This window comes from Peromyscus californicus, unplaced genomic scaffold, assembly GCF_007827085.1.
Source record: "Peromyscus californicus insignis strain IS unplaced genomic scaffold, ASM782708v3 Scaffold_11__1_contigs__length_118956290, whole genome shotgun sequence".
In the NCBI taxonomy this organism is placed as follows: domain Eukaryota; kingdom Metazoa; phylum Chordata; class Mammalia; order Rodentia; family Cricetidae; genus Peromyscus; species Peromyscus californicus.
This window is the reverse complement of record NW_026294402.1, coordinates 5,794,443-5,813,898: the sequence shown is the minus strand read 5'-3', so window position 1 is coordinate 5,813,898 and position 19,456 is coordinate 5,794,443. Positions and strand designations below refer to the sequence as shown.

Below are 19,456 nucleotides of genomic sequence, written 5' to 3'. Positions count from 1 at the left end.
GAGCCTCTTTTGTTTTGCGGCTTTGAGTTGTGATGTTTTAATTTTTCAGATACCTTAAGGGGCTTTTAAGTGGACTGAGACCAGTTCCCACACAGCCGCCAGCAAGCTTTAAAGAATGAAGTGGGGGGACAGCAAATGTCACCATGAAGTGCGGCAGGTTTCAAATTTAAGACAAGGCAGAGGGAAAAAGACATATTTGGTCTAAAATATCATTAGAGCATGGTGGCAGCTTCATTTTAAGACAACAGCTGAACCTACTTCACACACCTAAGTAATGAACCTAAGTAATAACCTAAGTAATGAAGTGGCTGCCAGTTTGCATCAGCCATGTTCCACTCACCAGTTCACAGCTGTTAAGTGTTGTGCATTGCATGACATGGAGTATCAAGTGTCGTCAAGTACTGTAGTGTGAAGAGGTCCTGGAACAGAACTGGAGTTAATTGCTGTAATCTCTTGTGATTGCAAAGTGTATGTGTACCCTGTCATCTTAAGATCTGGAGTAGTGTAAGTATGAGCAAAAGTTAAAACTGACGCAAGGACACTGTAGTGTGAAGAGGTCCTGGAACAGAACTGGAGTTAATTGCTGTAATCTCTTGTGATTGCAAAGTGTATGTGTACCCTGTCATCTTAAGATCTGGAGTAGTGTAAGTATGAGCAAAAGTTAAAGCTGACGCAAGGACACTATTACTAACAAAAAGAAACCCAGTGGCTCATGAAACACCATCTCAAGGTGCTGCTTTATATTTTAATTGCTTGCCTTTGAGTCTGGGTTCTGAAATCAAGCCAGCAGTCACATTATGCACAGAGGTGGCTAAGGACTTCTGTGTTGAGTGGGTGGAGCACTAGCTGAAGAAGCTGTGAGGAAGGGAGTCCTAAGCTCTCTTCCCAACCCACTCAGCCCACCATGGTGCTTGGATTCAGAACACTCACTCGGCTTCTCTGGGTAAATGCAAGCTCTTGTGCTTTGTCAATGAAGGGCGGAATGAAGGATACACCCATTGCAGATGCAGGAGCATCGAGTTCTTCAGGGACAATACCAACCCATAATGTGATGTGCTGTGCTGTGAGAAAAGGGATCATGCTTATGGGGCAAACAAAACTGAGCATTACTGATATACATATTTCTTTTAATATAAATAATATAAACAGGGACATTATTATTTTAAGAACATTTGGATTTTTTAAAGAGACAAGGTCTCCTGGAGCTCATGTGGCCCTGGCCTTGCTATGTATCTAACAGTGACCTTGAACTTCTCCTCTTGCCTCTGCCTCTGAAGTGCTGCTGTCTCAGCCCTGGAGCGCCACGTCTGATGCTCTACCACACCTCTCTGAGCTCCATCCCCGGCCATGGGCTTATTTCCCTCACAGCAACAGTAAGAGAAAGTAATTCCAAGGTCAGTAAAGTCAAGGATGATCATCCACGCTTAGCTTAGTTTGCCAAGTGCTCACCGAGTGACAGTGTATGTCTGACCATGTAAATATTAAACATATGCTCCTCAGCTGCCAGGAATGGAGGCATCTCTGTAATCCTGGCCCTTGGGAGCTTTACAGGAGGATCTTGAGCTCAAGGCTGGCCTTGGCTACATGGTAAGTTTGAGAGTAGTCTGAACTTCAAAGCAAGACTCCATCTCCAAAAACAGTTACATGTGTGCATTGTTGGTATGATTGGTTTTTCAAATGTTCTGTCCATAGTTGAGCACACCTGCTTACCAGATTCCACATTTACAGACAAGATCGAGATAGCTGAGATTGACATATGGGACTACTCATAGGTTTCCCGATTCTGAGAAAGACTGAGTAAAGATGTTTGTTGATTTCATGGTGCCATCCTCAGTCACTTTTGCTCATCTTGGCCTTCCTCGCTACAGTGATGTGCGGACACTGTCCGTGTGCAGGTGTGCCCGTGCACACACTTAGGTACAAACCACACATCTGAATGTGAGTGTTTTTTGTCTCCTGCACTAGGTCCCTTGGGTTTCACGTGGATTAAGCACTACTGCACTTACGACAAAGGGAGTAAAGTGTTCACGATGAGCGTCTCGGAAGTGAGAGCCGGCGGGAAGACGGTGAGTGAGCTTTCTCCTTTTCCAGTCAAGCTTCTCATTTAAGGAATAGGAGTTCAAGTGTCACCTGTGCTTCTTGTCCCTAATAACGTCACACATTTTTAATAACTGAAAATTTTATTAAAAAATTTTAATGGCCTTAATGACATAAAAATGAATAGACAGTGTTTTCCTTTAGCTGGGCCATCATGTATTTATAAACAGTTGGTTGCAGATAGGGACCCTTCAGTAGATGACTGAGGTACCCTCTTACATTTCTGGTGTCAGAAGTAGGGCTCTGTGCTGTGTGTTGGCTAGCAACCAAGGAAGGAACTGCCAGTGGCTAGACCCAGCTTGGCTCAGAGATTCTGCATCCTGTCCCTACTGGTAATGCTACAGCTGCCCTTCGGTTCTCTGTGCCTCTAATAGCTTAGGAACTCACATACCAAAATGCTGCCTAACAAATTTCTCAAAGAAGCCAATCAAGGCTTACTTACTCAAAAGTAAATTAGTTGCTAAATGTGTCTCATGGCTAGCTACCATTATAGGACATGATGCATCTTTATTTGAGGAAATGGTACAGCCTTCATTACATGAAGGGTGCAACTCACCCTCCCTCCTTTCCTCCCTCCCTCCCTTCCTCCCTCCTTGCTTTCTTTCTTTATTTTTTAGTTAGCTTACCAACATGGACAATGATTGGTCTTGTGAATTAGCTAACTTGGTCATGCACTAAGATCTAAGTCTGGAGGTAGATTTTATCCTAAAGATAATTTGTTTCAACCTTATTATAACAGTTGAGGAAGTTGTTTCTAGAAAGCAAATGAGTCACCTCGGCAGTTTGTAATGTAGGGCAAGGCAGAGGTAAATGATAGAAACTAGGAACGTTAAGATGTGTCAGCTGAAACTTATTGTGCTCAGGCATCCAGCAGAGCCTAGTAATTCAAAGTGAAGGACAGATGCAAAAGAAATGGGAACATAGCAGAGAAAAAGCCTGTGGATAGCATCACCTGCAGAGTTATTAAGTCGAAATTCACATCGAGCTGTGACTCAGAGTAGTGATTGTCAGAAATTCAACCTGTGTGACAGTTGGGGTGTTAATAATGCAAACGGAACATTCAAAGCACTGATAAGAAATATGTGAGGTTTGCAAGCAAGCAGGGTTAACAAACATTGAGCTAAACTTTTCCCTGATGTAGCTAGGCATCTCCCATGTAGAGAACTCCTGAGAGGCAGGCCCCTGTTCAGTCCCATCCAGAGACTTTGAGCAGCATGGCCAATATGAGCTTCATTATTCTGGAGGCTCTTTGGGGATTTGGAGCTAGCTACTGTGTAGGCTCCAGTACAAAAATGCATATTCATGGCACTAACCTCTTACTACCTGGGGAATTTGTATGTTTACTTTTTTATTAGAGAGGATTCTGATGGAGAAATAGGGCAGTATCCTAACACATGAACTGCACATGCAACTGTGACGTTCAATGACTGTAATGCCATGTCTGTCTGCTTCCTCGGAGTATGTACACTGTAAGCGTCTGTTCCTGTCAGAGTAAATGTGTCCAAAGGTGTCAGGAAGTCCTGTCATAGATTAAATAATGAATGGCTCAGTATGTTGTCAATGAGCGACGAGGATTAAAGAGCAGAGGAGCGAAACCTTTATACGTCAGCTTATCTTCAAGTTAACACTTGCAGTTGGCGACTTTGGATCAGTGCACATCAGTTCACTCCCTTGTGTTAGTGACTATGTGCCTTTCTTTTTTCAGAATGGCCTCATTACTGGCTCACCCGAAATGTTTAAATTAAAGTCATGTATCCGACGGAAGACGGACTCAATTGACAAACGCTTCTGCTTTGACATAGAAGTGGTCGAAAGGTTTGAGCATTAGTTCCCACTTTGTAGTTCTTACTTACTTTCTGTTTCTGAGTTTGAACAAGCACAACATGAAAAAATACAGTATTTGTAAAGAGGACAATGTATTTACTTCACTCTTTCACATATTTATCCAGTTGTATGATATTTATTGGATGTATTTCCATTGTATGATATTTTAAAAAAGGAACAGGAGACCTTATGCTGGGAAAAAGTCACAACAAAGAACCTGGAGAGTTGACATCATTGGCATGTTAGCGTAGAGGGCGGAGCAGTCTGCGCCCCAGCAAAGGGGGAGAGCCACAGCATTGTTCGCTGGTTTCAGGACAAGCACCTTTATCATAATTTAAAGCCTGATGGTCTTGCTACCAAGGAATAAGAAGCCTCCAGAGAGAATACCATAAACTCCACAGCTGGCCAAGTTCAGTGCCTCTAGAGACCTACTGTGTGCATAGCACTGTTATATTTCTGCATGTTCTGGTTATAGTTACACAAACTCTGTGCTTTTGTTATTCCATCTGTAAAATGGGGAAATAAGTCTACACCTCCAGGGTCTCCTGATGGTTAAATCAAATAATAAAGTATTCTTATGAACACACATACCAGCACAAAATATAACCATCCAGAAAACATTGACTGCTGTTCTAATCACGTCGTTGATACTTTGACATTGACTTAAAACTCTGCAGCAAGGCTGGGCATGACAACATGCATCTGGAATCCCCGCACAGGATCCCAAGTTTGAAGTATAGCTTGTGATGCATAGAACTTGCCCCAGAGAGACAATAAACTCAGTCACACCAGATCACCTGGGCCCTTACATACGTTTTTCCTTTCTTATCGTTCTAATGAGGTATTTTCACATCTACAGAAAAAATACAAGTAATTTATTGTCAGCTTATGCTATTCCAAATTTTTAAGAATTTCATACCAGTAGTGAAAAAAATTCCCAGTATTTGCAAATCCTTGTAATTTCCAGGCTGACTACATCAATTCTTTCATATGAGATAATTTACATAAAATTTCACATTACCCTCACACCTTTTATATGATGCCTTCTTTTATATGGAAATAATACATCCTTAAGTAACTATTTCAAGTGGCTGCAGGGAAGAGATTTGGGGACACTGTTTATTGAGACAGTCTCATTCAGTACTCAGCCTGTGTGTGTAAGCCGAGAGGCCTCAGCCTCCCAGGTGCAGATCACACCCGCACCTGACTTGAGTATTTTCAGGGAATTCCTTTTAACACTGTTATCATGGTGCAGAGAAACACTGAGTATGTAATCATTGGCTTGTTGTGAGCTGAGGCTTCACACACCATCATTGTTAGTGACTAGCTGGTCCCACATCAGGGTCCTGAGCTTTGAATATCAGGTAGCTTTGAAAAATCATTGGATATGCATTTGCCATCTTTTTTTGACCATTTCAGGGGAAATTGTTTGAACTAACTTCTTCAGACAGCCCTGTGCCTCACACCTTCATGACTTACCTGTCATCATTTAAATTTAAAAAGTGCGTATGCGTGTGTTTGTTCATGTGTATATGTGTGCATGAATGTGTGTGTGTGTGCATGTGTGCTTCTGTGCTTGTATGTGTATGTGGGTGTATCTGTGTGTGTGCCTGTGTGAGTGTGTGTGTACAAGGGTATGTGTACATGTATGTGAGTGTGCATGTCTATGTATGTGTGTGAGTGTATGTATATGTGGGTGAATGTGTGTAAGTGGGTGTGTACGATGACTTTTCTGAAAGACACTTGTAGAAAAAATTTTCTAGTTTTCCATTTCCCCTTTTCTTCATTGCATTTGATCTTTTGTTTTCTTTTCCAAATTACGGCTTTATAATTAACCAAGGACTTGAAAATTTACAAATGCCGAAGGGCACAATAGAGTGAATTTGACATTTAGAGTGTCTGTCTGTCGGTAGGCATGGCATCATTACGCTACAGGCATTCTCTGAAGCTAACCGGAAGCTCTGGCTGGAGGCCATGGATGGAAAAGAACCGGTAAGAGCGACATCATCTCTAACTTGTGTTTGGCTCTGAAGCTCACAGAGCACCTCTGCGTGTGCTTTCTCTGTGTATATAAATAACGTAGCTGGGAACGTTAAAGTGACGAATCAGATGGCAGCCGCCCGTCCTGCTCTCCTGTGTCAGTTCTCCTGTGTCAGCTCAGCCACAGGCATGCAATCCTACTTGTCATTTGTTTTCCGGGAGATTTCCAAGACTAATGTACAACCCTAAAATTACTTTAAAATATTTATAATCATTAATTTGGCTGCATGTCTTGCATCATTTTATCGGGTTACTATTAAGATTATGTGTGGAGTCATCCTCTGGTCCAGGCCATTTTAAAGTACAAAGGCTTAACGAAACTATGGGTGGGAGACATCCCCTTTGTTTCACATCCTGTTTGTAATAGTCATTTTGATGTCTGTGTTGTAATTTACTCACAAACACCAGGAGCGTTTACATAGGAAAGAGAGGTCATTAGTTGCTCTTTGCTTTCTTTTTTTTTTTTTTTTTTTTTTTTTAAAGATTTATTTATTATGCATACAGTATTCTGCCTGTGTACCAGAAGAGGGAACCAGATCTCATTACAGATGGTTGTGAGCCACCATGTGGTTGCTGGGAATTGAACTCAGGACCCCTGGAAGAGCAACCAGTGCTCTTAACCTCTGAGCCATCTCTCCAGCCCGCTCTTTGCTTTCTTACTGACCACTGTTCCTGGGTCTGTTGAGTGACAGCACACAGAATAAATAGGAGGCGCTGTCCTATCACTAGAGAAGGTTCCATTGATGGCAGAGAACACAAGAACAGATCAAACTAGATGCCTGAGCAATGGTGCCAGTGTAGTGTGCTCTGAGACCCTCCCCTAACCCCGTTCCAGGCCACAATCAGATGAGCCCAGACACTGTGAGTAGAGTGTAGAGGATCATGTGAGTACACAAAGATGTGATTTAAATCCATCAAACTAAATAATGAGAAGATCTGGCTCTCTGTTTATTATTTTCCATTTCTACTCTATTGTATTTTACAATGTCAATCAATCAAAAATCAAGAATGTCAATCAGAAGTAGATTTTTAAAAATATTTAAACTTTTCACTAATGGTTAAGAAGTCTTGACCCAGAGCAGATGCAGGAATGGGTTGTTATCTCAGCAATGTGGTCAAGACTGTGCCCACAGAAAACAAAACCCATACAGCTCCTGTGAGGAAGGAGTAAAGTCAGATGAATTCCACTGTGAGAGACACTTCCAGAAGAAGGTGCCTTAAGCACAAGTCAGGAAAGAGAGTGAAATACGTAAGTCGGATGGTGAGGGATAATCTTAGCCCAGGCTGGAGCATTAATAATGGAACCATATTAGGGGGTTGGTGGATCAGCTGGACAGATGGCTGTACCCTGGAAACAGTTGCTGGACCTTGAGACCACGTCCATCGTTTTGTTTCAATGTAAGCATCATCTTGCCAATCTTCTGTATGGACCATTAACTGCAGTAACTGACTGACATCCTTTGTTTTCTAGATTTACACACTGCCTGCCATAATTAGCAAGAAAGAAGAAAGTAAGCTCTTTTTCTCCTCTTCCTTTAAAGGTTTTGCTTGAACACTTCTTAAATTTCAACTTAACTATGGTTTTTAAATGAACAGAAATTTAATCAGAAATAAGCTTTTCTACATTCTGACTTGCCCTGCAGAGTAAGCCACAAATAAAACCAGTTGCATTTCCTGAGAGAGAAAAGAGAAAGCCACAGAAAGAGCATGTGGGATCTGAAGCTTCTGACCCTTGCTGGTGTCTTCCCCCTGGGCTTGGTCCTTCCTCAGACACAGTCAGAGGGAAACCTCTTAACTCCTGATTCCACTGGGAATCGTGGAAACAAAACAGTAAGAACTAGAGTGGCCCTACACAAGGCTGCAGCAGAGGTGCTCAGAGCACATGCCGTAGAGTAGAGAGTGAGGCTGTGGTGTGCTTGTGGGGCCAGCAGACCTTCTGCAGCCTGAGCAAGGAGTCCCTTGCTTTGCAGTCACACTCGATTCAACACTCCCCCATGCTATAAATGAAGTGGTGTAATTCATTAGAAAAGGAAAGTTAGATCATTCTTAAGACAAAGCTCCATGTGAAAAACAAAACAACAGAAACCCCACAAAGAACTGGTCTAGGATATTGAATCTGTAAATAGTTATGGTTATATGACATACTGTGTTCTTGAGATGATAAGACGCTGTTGATTAATTCATTTTAAGGTTAAGGGTAGTAGCTGTCATCCATATTAAACAGATGCTGTCCAGTTAAAATGAGAATGAAACTCTTCCTCAAACAGGTCCATTGGGACAGAACCTCACTCATAGTTCTTCATAACTTTGCCATCTGGACATATTTTTCAGGAAAACAGGTTATATTTCTTGACACACTGCCCTGTCTCAACATCTTCATCTTGGTTGTTAATAAAGAAAAGTTCAACTCATGGGTCCTGGGTTTTTTCTGGTGCTGCCTTGGTCCATGTCTCTTCTCAGATGACATGGTTTCTGTGGTGACTTTCTAGCAGACCCTTCACCCCTGGATCTAGATGGAGTAGCAATTCTGAAAACAGAGGTGTTTGGTTCACATCCTCCTGTCTAGTCTATTCTGTATTATTCTATTTTATTCCTATTTATATCTATTTATTCCTGGGATAGATAAAAGGGGTCCATTTCAATAGATGTTTCTGCTAGCTACAGTCACATCTCAGCTGTGTGGGGTATATAATCTTTAAGTTTCTGAACGCCTTTAACGTTTGACCATTGTCTGGGTGATTTTCTCCATGTATGCCTTAGGATGTAATCTTCCTAGTGTGAAACAGATATTAGCCTTTCTCTTCATATTCTAAACAGTTGCCCTCTGTGAAGAATATTCCTCTTGAGCTTTGCATTGCATGAGTAGTTTATCACTAGAACTCCCCAGGTGTCTAAGTAAATTGCTCCATCATTACATCCTCCCATGAGAAAAGAACTATGTTGGATCAGAGGTCAAAGTTTTATTCCCATTGAAAGGAGTTCTAGCTCACATGTATTGCATGGGTCTAACAAGCAAAGGGGTATCAGTTCTCCCCAGGTACCTGCCTGAGGGGAATTCTCTCAGAGTTCCAGAATAGATGCTACTAGTGGTGATGTTGAATGAATCTAAGTACACCAATCTTTAGTCCATTCATTTTATCCTTCTAAGTCCAAAAATCTACCCAGCTGTGGAGGTACCAGTATATATATACACTTACAAGCAATAATTCTTTGACAATGCAATCTGAGGCTTTCAGGGTCTAAAAGAGAGGTGATAAGATCCACACAAAGAGCAGGGATTGTCAGCTTCATTTACAATCCAAAAGGGGAGTGACTAAAGGAGATGGGGTCAACCAAGGGCTAAAACTGGTAAAGAGATCTAAAAAGGGAGTTTATGTGTTCAAACTATATCCTTAGAAGTGGTTAGGTAAAATATTAGGAGTCTATAAGTCACTGTAAGTCATGAGTAAAACAAAACTACCTTTATTTCCTTTGGCACCATATCTGTCTCAGCTTATCTCAGCAGTGCCGTTTTTTTTTTTCTGACTTGGGGGGGGGGCTAGGTAGCCACATCACAGCTTGATGCACCTGGTATGTAAAAGCCCTTTTGTTTTGAGTTAATTATTAAAGAACTAGGGATATCCCTTGGGCTATGGGAGAAAGGAGGGTTTAAGCTTAATTTGCATGAGAAACAAAGCTTTGTACCTAACACCCTCCTGGCCTTGGCAGTTGTCTCAGTATGGATATTCACCTTATTTCAGGAAACTAGCAGGTAGTCTGAATGCTTATCTATCTGAAGTCTGTCCTTGGATGTTTGTGAAGTATCTCAGATGAAATGATTTGTCCAGAGATGGCTGTGGTCGGATACTTGCTAATGGAGAAATTACATTACAGAGCTAATTACAGAAAGACAGACTTCTGAGTCTAATGCCAAAAAAGTAACAAAGGCCTGAAACAAAGAGGTCTTGACTGTGTGACTGTTGTCAACACAGTTGGGGGATGTTATCCAAATACCCCAATAGTGTAGGGGAAATTGTGCCCAATGAGTGATCAACCACACTGTTAGAAGTTCTTGAGAAAAGAATCAAATGGGAAAGCTACAACAGCACACAAGAGATTCACTGCAGGAAACAGCTAATACATTCAAAAGCTAGTATCACTAAGACTCCTTAGTTTTGGCTTTGTCCGCTGGAAGAGTTCTTGACTCTTTCAGATGCTTTTGCCATTGTCAGCTGAATTCCTACTTCATATATCTGCAGCTCACAGCAAAGGGGGGGGGGGGTGGGCAACTCTTCATCCTTCAGGAAGATGAGAAAGGTCCTGAGGGCATCCTGAGTACCAACAAATGTGCTCACATCTTTTTTCCCCTCTGAAAACTCATATGGTATGGTGTTGGATATCTGTATCTTTTTTATCGGAAATGCCAGATTAGAAATGTAAATGGATGATGAAAGACAAGCATTGCTTTGTCCTAGAAGCCCTGAGGAGGTACAGTAAGACCACCAAGGTTACATTGCGAAGGGTCTGGGGTGTTTTGAAACAGGAGGAAGTTGAAAGAACAAGGACTTTTGCTTTGTTAGCTGCGGAAGGCTGTTCTTTTCCCCATTGCTGTTGGAATATCTGTTAAGATTAATAGCTTTTGTACTGCTAAACAGTCTCATGGAAACTTCAGTTGGATTTCAATAAAAGCTTTAGCCCTGAACAGTTTCCAACAGGGAGAAAATGCTTACACTTAACTTTTGATTGAATAAATTAGCTTTATTAAGTTAGTCTGTTTTCAGGCCAAATAACATTAGTACTACAGGATTTCAGTGCCTGGGAATTTGGTGACAGTTTGATTCTGAATACTCTTCTGGTCTTCTCTAAAGCAGGGAAAAGTAGGGGTGGGGCACAGGGTGGGTCTTGGGGAGAGTTCACAGATTGTGGGAGAAGTAGGAGTGAGGCACACGGAGGTCTCAGGGAAGAAGCCACCAAAGAAGGTGCTCATTGAGACATGGTGGAGAAGGGGGAGGAAACATTTGGTTGCTCATCTTGGTTGCCTGTTCTGAAGAAGACATAGGACCATCCAGAACTCCGTGTTTCTACCATGTAGGATGAGTTCCCTTTCTTTCTATCCTACACCAAGAATACTTTGTCTTTCACTGAAGGAGAGTTAGGAGAAACACTCACTATCTGTGTGTCTAAGTATGGATATCCACATACCACAGCACAGTGTGCAGGTCAGAGTACAACCTTGGTGTTGGTCTCACTGTCTGCTTTAATAGAGAGGCCTCCTGTTTGTAGCCAAGCACACCAGGCTACCAGGCTTCCAGGGGATCTCCTTTCTGTGGCTCCCATTTTACTGTTGAGTGCTAGGGTTACAGGTGCATGCTATCAAGTCTAACCCCATATAGGTTCTGGAGGTCCAAACTTCAAGCTTGTATGGCAGTGCTTTGCTTGCTGCCGGTTCTCCACCTCATGCACACCCTTTTTAATGGTGTCATTTGACTTATTAATAAACCTTTCCACGGCTGTCTCTTGTGCAATTAAGGAGTAAATGGTTTTTATTTTTCAGCTATTAAAAACAACAACACTGCTTTAGTTGAATTTTCCTTGGCACGAATGAAAGCAATACAATAACCCTCTCATGGCTTTAGAAAATAGCTCATTTTTCATCACATGAATTTCTTAAAAATTGACGCTTCCTGACTGTCAATGTAACTATATCTTGCATCAAGTCAACTGGAGGCAAGCTATGTAAACCACACCACAGCAGAGAATGTTGGGCACTCTAGTGGAGGCATTGTACAAACTTGGTGAATATTAACTGACAAGAGATGATTCTAACAGGACTTATTTTTCTCTTTAAGGATACTAATTTTGTTGAGTTGAATATATTTCTTGAGTCTGTGTTGCCACAGCAAAAATTGCTTAAATTACACATAATTAAATAAGCCCTAGACAGGTCTCGGTGTGATGAAAGCTGATCCTCAGATCCCAGAGGCTTGCCGCAGCAAAGAATCTTGCTGGTTTATAGTGCATGTCCACGCAAGTCCTCCATGCTTTGCTTCTACTCTGAAACTCAAGTTCACAAAGTAGCCTCCTTTTGTATCATGCTGATCTTATGCCAGTGACAAGAGAAAATGGCAAACCTTGATCTTGGTCTGCTGGGAAGTAACATAGGATCATTTACATTCCATCTCATTGATCACATGACCATAACCAGTCTTCAAGATGCTAAAAAATTCTGTCTTCCTTTGTGAAGAACAGGGCAGTAAATATATGTGAAGAGCAGCCACAGTGTGCACGGTCTGTTCAGCTCAGTGACACATTGCATTTGATCATTGTGATTTACTAAAGTATAATAAACCCATAGGGACGTTTTTTAATGTCCAATTTATCTTTTCAGCAAACTCCTAGGTTCATGAGGCTTTATCACTGTATGCTCGAGCTATGTCTGTTTAAAGAAGCAAATCATTGCTCTGGCCCCAAATTGTTTTTTTATTAAGTAATATGATATGGCTTTTTGAAAAATAGCACTACTGGTTGACAGACCTTCAAGCAGTTGTTGCTTCAGACATACCCAAAGAATAAAGGGGGCTTGGTCCATGAAGGGTTACGTTGTACCACAGTCAATGGCAGGCATGGACACAGAGCCGACACCACACTGCACCTACTCCGTTTAAAACTCTACGTGTAGCCGGGCGGTGGTGGCGCACGCCTTTAATTCCAGCACTCGGGAGGCAGAGCCAGGTGGATATCTGTGAGTTCGAGGCCAGCCTGGTCTACAGAGAGAGATCCAGGAAAGGCGCAAAGCTACACAGAGACCCTGTCTCGAAAAACCAAAAAAAAACAAAAAACAAAAAAAAAACAAAACACTATGTGTAGCTTTCCAAATTACTTTAACTCATTCTTTAGTAGTCCTATAAGGAAGAGATTGCTATACTTAGTTTTTAAAAGAGAAAACAGAGAGATAAAATCATGCCAAAACATTTTCATCTCTTTTTCTATTTTCATATACGTGTGATGTATGGGCAACTGTCTGAGTGTTTTTGAGTGTGAATGCTCGTGCACTTTTGTCCCAATGTTGGGGCCTAAGGCTGATGTCTGGAAGCATCCTCCATTGCTCTTCCACATTATTCACTGAGTCAGGGTCTCTTGGTCAAATCTAGAGCTCACCAGTATGGTTAGTCTCACTAACCAGCTTAGTCTGGGAATCCTTTGTGTCAGTCATCTGAGGTTGCAATTACAGGTGGGCCACAAGGTCCATCCAGTATTTTTTCTTTTTTTCTTTTGCCTTCTGTGGATCTGAACTACAGTTGTTATGCTTACATGGCAAACATTGTAACTGCTGAGTCATCTCCCCAACTCCTAGTAACATAAGTTTTATGTGGAAGAGTAATCATCACCTTCTTCATCTGCTTAGAAACTGGTTTCCTTGAGCTGTCTTCTCTTTTCTGTCCATAGCACTGACTTAAGAGGTGGGTGCTTGTTGCCCTTTTGTTTACATCTCCCTGGACTCTCTTGTTTCTGTTTTGCTTTGTTGTTGCTGCTAGTTTCTGCTCTAACACAGTCTCACTATGTAACCCAAGATGGCCTTAAACCCTTCATCCTCCACCCTCAGACTCTTCAGTGCTGGGATGACAGGTCTGTCTACTGAGAGCCACTTCTCACATTTTATAGGTAGAGAGTCTCATTCATAAAAGTCGGTGGACATGCTCCAGGTCATAGTGCATCATTCCAGAACTTAGAGGAACCTGTGGTTTTTCCTGGCTCCAGTCAGTGCTGGGTATCAGCTCAGCTCCATGGAACCAGCTCTTTGAGGCAAAGTGCACATAGTCAAACATGATGAACAAATTCCTGTTGTTTTCTCCACACCCTGAACTGATTAATAATCGTGCATTAACCCATGAGGAGAAAGCCAAGAGCAGGATCCATGGAATAGTTCAGGAGCTAGAGATTGACCTTGTAAACTTTTGCTCTACATGAGGCAACTGCTCTCAGTGTATTAGAATAGACCAGGGCATTGTTTTCAACTATCTCAGTCTGTCTTTGAGAGATAGCCTGCCTATTGTTTATTTTACTCCAAATGAATATGTAAAAAAAAATTCTATTTTACGTGATACCTTTCTCTTCATCCTATGTGTTAGAGGACAGTCTTATTGAAAATACTTGAAGATACTTTCTGCCTCTTGCTCAGTTTTATTGACAAGCTGAACAATGTAGTCAATTACCCAACCTTTAAAAATAACCATCATTTTAGAATTGGAAGGTTTTTAATTTTGTTGGTCTGAATTATTCTCATTCATTAGTATTTTGGCATGTTGAAAAAATGCCTACCTACCACATGATAGAAATTATTACAATGTAAAGACTTCTCAAGTGTTTCCTCTGGGTGTTACTTGGCTTTTTAAAATATTTTCCTTTATATAATTAATCTAATTTGATTTTAACTCCACAGCTTAAAAACAAAAGCAAATTTACTTATTACATGATTGATTGAGTAAGTGGGGTAAGCTAGCAGGTGGTTGGGTGGCTGTATGTTGGTGGACATGTGTGCCATAGCACTGGTGTGGAGATCAATGGATAACTTGCAAGAGTTGATTCTCTGTTTTCTTCCCTGTGGGTCTCAGGGATCAAATTCAAGTCAAGATGTTCAGCAGCAAGCCTTTACACACTGAAACACCTCGCCAGCCCTAAGGCTAATTTAAAGAAAGTTTAGCAAAGAATGAAAAGCATATGTTATTTTCTACTCTAGGACCAGAAATGGGGGAGCTGCTAGCACATGGACTGAATGTGTTTGAGTTATTCTGAATGCCAAGCATGTACTTAAAAGAACACTTGTTAAAACAAAGCACTAGACATCACAGCAAAGAGGAGTGGAGTTTTCAGTGACCTGATGAATTATGTTAAGAGGCTCAGAATGTTGTCGTGGTCACATGGGAAAGAATGACTACATGAAAGGCCTTACTATCACTTTCCACTCACCATAAGAATTATCCAGGTGGCGGGGGGGGGGGGGGGGGGGGGGGGGGGGGAGTGGTGGTCTGAATACAGCAGAGCCATCTGTGCTGTGGGTCTATTTACAGTGTAGAGTGCTCTGCGCTCCCTAGCACACAGCTTGATGAAGTGAGTGTAAGTGTGAGTCTCCCTGCTGTATTACAGCATTTGATGAATGCAGTGGTAAAAATCCATGAAGGCACAGAGCAGAGCCAGCTGAAGGAGGAAGGCGAGTTGCATATTGGATCTTAATTAGGCTGTCTCTCCCTTGCAGTGTACTTAAATGAAGCAGGGTTCAACTTCGTGAGAAAATGCATTCAAGCTGTGGAAGCACGAGGTGAGTGTGCAGACGCTGCGCGATTACTCCCATATGTCTCACTCCTGCACTCTGAACCTTTCACTTAAACAGGAAAGTGAGCGTCGGGCCATGAACACAAAACAATTTTGAGTATGATGTAAGTTTAAACTATGTGGATACAAATTTAAACTATTTGAATATATAGCTAGGTATAATTTCAACTGGTTATACTCTTTCTTTTCAAAGGTTTATTTACTTATATGTATATGTGAGTGTCTATATGTATGTATGTTTATTGTGTGCATGCTTGGTGCCTGAAGGGGCAGGAAGGGGACATCAGGTTCCCTGAAACTGAAGTTACAGATGGGTATGAGCCATTCTGTGGGTGCCGGGAACTGAACCTAGTTCCTGCAAGAACAGCTAATGCTCTTATCTGAGCCTCTTCTCCAACCCCTATACTATTTTTTATGACTTTTTTAAATATGTTCCCCTGTTTGCTTCTTTCTGAAAGGCACAATACTATTTATCACTTCAAGTTATTTTACATGCCAACCACAGATCCCCCTCTCATCCCTCCTCCTGCTCCCCACAGCCTTCTCCCCCAAACCCTCATCCCCTCCTCTGAAAGGGTAAGGTCTCCTATGGGGAGTCAGCAAAGCCTGATTCAAATTCTTTCAAACACTAGAGGGGAGATCTTAGGAAGACTGTATTCATCATCTTCCTTTGTGATTTGAATTGCTGTTCCATTCTTAGCATCCTTCAGCTTTCCCATGGGAATGAGTCATGACCTGTTGAGACTGCCTCCATGTAGAGGTTGCATACTTTCTCTTTCTGAGATTCTCGCTTAAAGCAAAAGTCCTGTTGTGCTTCAGATTTCTTTGAACTTGCATTCAGAATTTTCCTATACTTGCAAGTTTTAAGGAGTGAAGCAGAATCCTTGGATTCTCTCAATCTGCTTCCCTGCCTTTGAAATGAAGATGCAGGTGACATCGGACCACTGAATGCAAAGGACTCTGACTCAGAGGAAGCAGAAATAGTGTCTCCTATCTTTGATGCACTTTTATATTCAAAGAGTAGTAAGTAGGCAGGGTGACTTTAGGCCTTTGAAGATCTCAAAAGACTTTTAAACCACTGTCTAGTGCCTGCTCTGAGAAATCTGTGGTGGGTGGGTGTTTCCAGGGTAGGATGGCTAAGATTCCCTGGCAAAATTGGGTAAGTAGCTGTCAGGTTCTGCATGGGCATGTGCCTGGGATTTTTAGACATGTGCTTGATAAGTCCCTTCAGCCATATTCACTTGTGATCTCCTCCCTCAGGTATCACCATTTTAGGTCTGTACCGAATAGGAGGTGTGAACTCCAAGGTCCAAAAACTTATGAACACCACATTTTGTAAGTTTTAAATGAAACAAGGGTGCTATTAATTTGGGATATTTGTACAGGTAACCCAACATACAGGTTTCCCTGAGACATCGACAATTTGTTGTTGTCTTTGTTGATTTTTATATCCTATTGAAAGTTAAGTTCTAAAAGTTTGTTTTGGGATACAGGGGTACTGCCACCTGAACACAAGACCTTGGATGTAAGAGCCCACTTTTTCCCACTCTGCTAAACCATTAGTCCCTTTGTTCAGTCTTCAGTGTTGAGCTGTAACAGATGAGGTGGCATGTTTGTGAGGCTGGGCCCTTTCAAGTGCCTTTGGTTAGCTAGCGTTGCAGGAATATGCATGGGTGTATAGATGCCTGCTACGGTTCTAGACTGTTTCCTGGCTTGGAATCCCAGCTCCACCACTTAAAAGCTTTCTATGGTCTTGGAGTTTGCTTAGCTTCTCTGTATCTCTGCCTCCTCCATTTTAATCTCAGGTTGATAGTGCTTCTTCAGATATGTAAATGCTGGCCCATGCTAAGCACTTAGAAGCATGCCCCTGTCCTTTCAGCCGTTAGCAAGAAATTGATTTGAGAGACAGCAATGCTACCTTTCTTACCTTTGAGGGCAAGAAACAGAGTGAGCTTCCAACCAGATCACAAAGGCAGCCTTCCCAAAGTGAACTTTAACGGAGCCCTAAGATGCAAACGGCCCTCCCTTTGACCTACTTGAGTTGGTAGGCATTCTCATCACAGCAGAGATAATATTTTGAATTATAGTTGAAACATTTCAAATTTTATTCTTTCCAGCTCCCAAGTCCCCTCCTGATATGGACATTGATATTGAGCTGTGGGACAATAAGACTATAACGAGTGGGCTGAAAAACTACCTCAGGTGAGGAAGTTTTAGTACCGGGGATTCTGGCCTTGACTGCTCTCCTCTTCTTGGGAAGTATCTACCTGTTGCATGGAATCTGTGTACATGGGGTTCACTCCTCAGGTCACAGCCTTTACCTAAAGGAAGCAACACTGATGACAGACACACATTCTGGAACTCATACATGCTTTTTCCAATATTAAGTTTAAAAGCTGCAATATTTTATGAATCCTGAGTTAGTCTTTTTGTTTCCTTATATATGTGGGGCTTTGTGTATGTTTTTAAATATATTGAAATGTTTTTTAAAGTTATAACACCCATGTTTTTTGTTTTGTTTGTTTTTGTTTTTGAGACAGCAGGGTCTCATGTATCCCCGACAGTCCTTCGACTCACTACTTGGCTGAGAATGGCCATGAACTTCTGATCCACCTGTCTCTACCTTATGAGTGCTAGTACTGCATGTGTGTACTATCATTACTGGGTTATGTGGTGCTAGGGACCCATGCAGGGTGTTGTCTGTGCTAGACCATCGCTCTACTGTTGTGGGATATTTTGATCATACTCCGACACTTCTGAGCCTGCCAGTAAAGTTTATTTTGAATCAGAGGGTGGAGCAAGGTAGTAGTAGGGTGGGGCTTAGAAAGATTCTTGGTCCTTTTGGATTGGGGAAGAAGAGCGAGAGAGGAGGTCACTGGTCACTTCTCCACTGTTTCTCTGATCAATTGGGTCCTTAGCTGATATTTGACTCCTGAGTTTTCTTTTTTGATAAAGAATAATTAGATAAACACTTCCTCTGGTACCCAGTGTGGGCCACCATTTGCAGCAAGCTTTCTCATTGGACTCTCTTTGGATTGCCAGCCCACAAATAATGACACAGAGACTTCTTATTAATTGTGAAAGCTTGGTCTTAGCTTAGGTTTGTTCTCAACTAGATCTTATAACTTAAATTAATCTGCTTCTATTAATCTACATTCTACCATGTGGCTTTTTTTTTATAAACCTCTTCTCCATTTCTGTACATCTGACTTATTCCAAGTCTGCTGGGAAAATCCTTGCCTCTCTTCTCAGAGTTTCTCTCTCTCTCTCTCTCTCTCTCTCTCTCTCTCTCTCTCTCTCTCTCTCTCTCTCTATCTCTCCCTCTCTCTCTGGAAATCCTGCCTATTCTCTCCTCCCTAGCTATTGGCCATTCAGCTCTTTATTAAACCAATCACAGTGACACATCGTCACACAGTGTAAACAAATATTCTGCAATACTCTCCCAACTGAGCTACATCCTCAGTGTAACATCCCTTTTCACACAGTTGTGGCAAGAGTGCTCAAGAGCAGCAGATCTGTCTAGATCCTCCTTCCAGGACCTTGCTATACTACCTAACGAACCAATTATTTTGTTAGTCATTGCTTCACCTTTAGTTGGCAAAAAACAATCACTGTTTTTAAAGAAGACCTGGAAATGTAGGGTGACAGAAGTTTCGACAGTTCTAGACGTTCTCTGCTTCTCTGTTGTAGGTGCCTTGCAGAGCCCCTGATGACTTACAAATTGCACAAGGATTTCATCATTGCTGTCAGTAAGTGTGTTTGCACCGAAAGCATGGGATTGATGCAGTTTTAGCGTCTGTTACTTACACATGCAAGTTTAAATCTCCTCGACATTCTTTCACATGTTGCTTAAAATTTTGCCAATATGATATTTAATAGCTTGCACTATCGTTTGCAAGCCAATAAAAATTACATAGTAAACTAAATATTTTGTCCTTTAATAAGACAAACTCTGACCACTATCTCTATCCCCCCCGAAACCCATGGTTATTGAGGTGACAGTCTGATGTGATTATAAAAAGCTGTGAGGATTCTTGACTTCTTATTTGAGTGATTAAACATATTTTGTATGACAGAAAACTTTAAAAAATTTATGTGTATACGCCTTCATGAATTTATGTGTACCATGTGCATGCCTTTGAAGTCCAGAGGGCATTGAATCCTTTGGAACTGGAGTTACAGGCAG

General features: G+C 41.6%; 1 protein-coding gene across 1 annotated transcript in view; it reads left to right on the top strand.

Moving 5' to 3' along the window:
• Positions 1 to 19,456, top strand: part of Arhgap42 (Rho GTPase activating protein 42) — a 236,703-nt gene that overhangs the window by 200,904 nt on the left and 16,343 nt on the right. The window contains exons 9-16 of the mRNA XM_052751978.1: positions 1,966 to 2,066; positions 3,803 to 3,912; positions 5,835 to 5,913; positions 7,433 to 7,472; positions 15,194 to 15,256; positions 16,531 to 16,605; positions 17,388 to 17,472; positions 18,961 to 19,019. Coding sequence (XP_052607938.1) covers positions 1,966 to 2,066; positions 3,803 to 3,912; positions 5,835 to 5,913; positions 7,433 to 7,472; positions 15,194 to 15,256; positions 16,531 to 16,605; positions 17,388 to 17,472; positions 18,961 to 19,019 — 612 coding nt within the window. The remainder of the gene's footprint in view (positions 1 to 1,965; positions 2,067 to 3,802; positions 3,913 to 5,834; positions 5,914 to 7,432; positions 7,473 to 15,193; positions 15,257 to 16,530; positions 16,606 to 17,387; positions 17,473 to 18,960; positions 19,020 to 19,456) is intronic.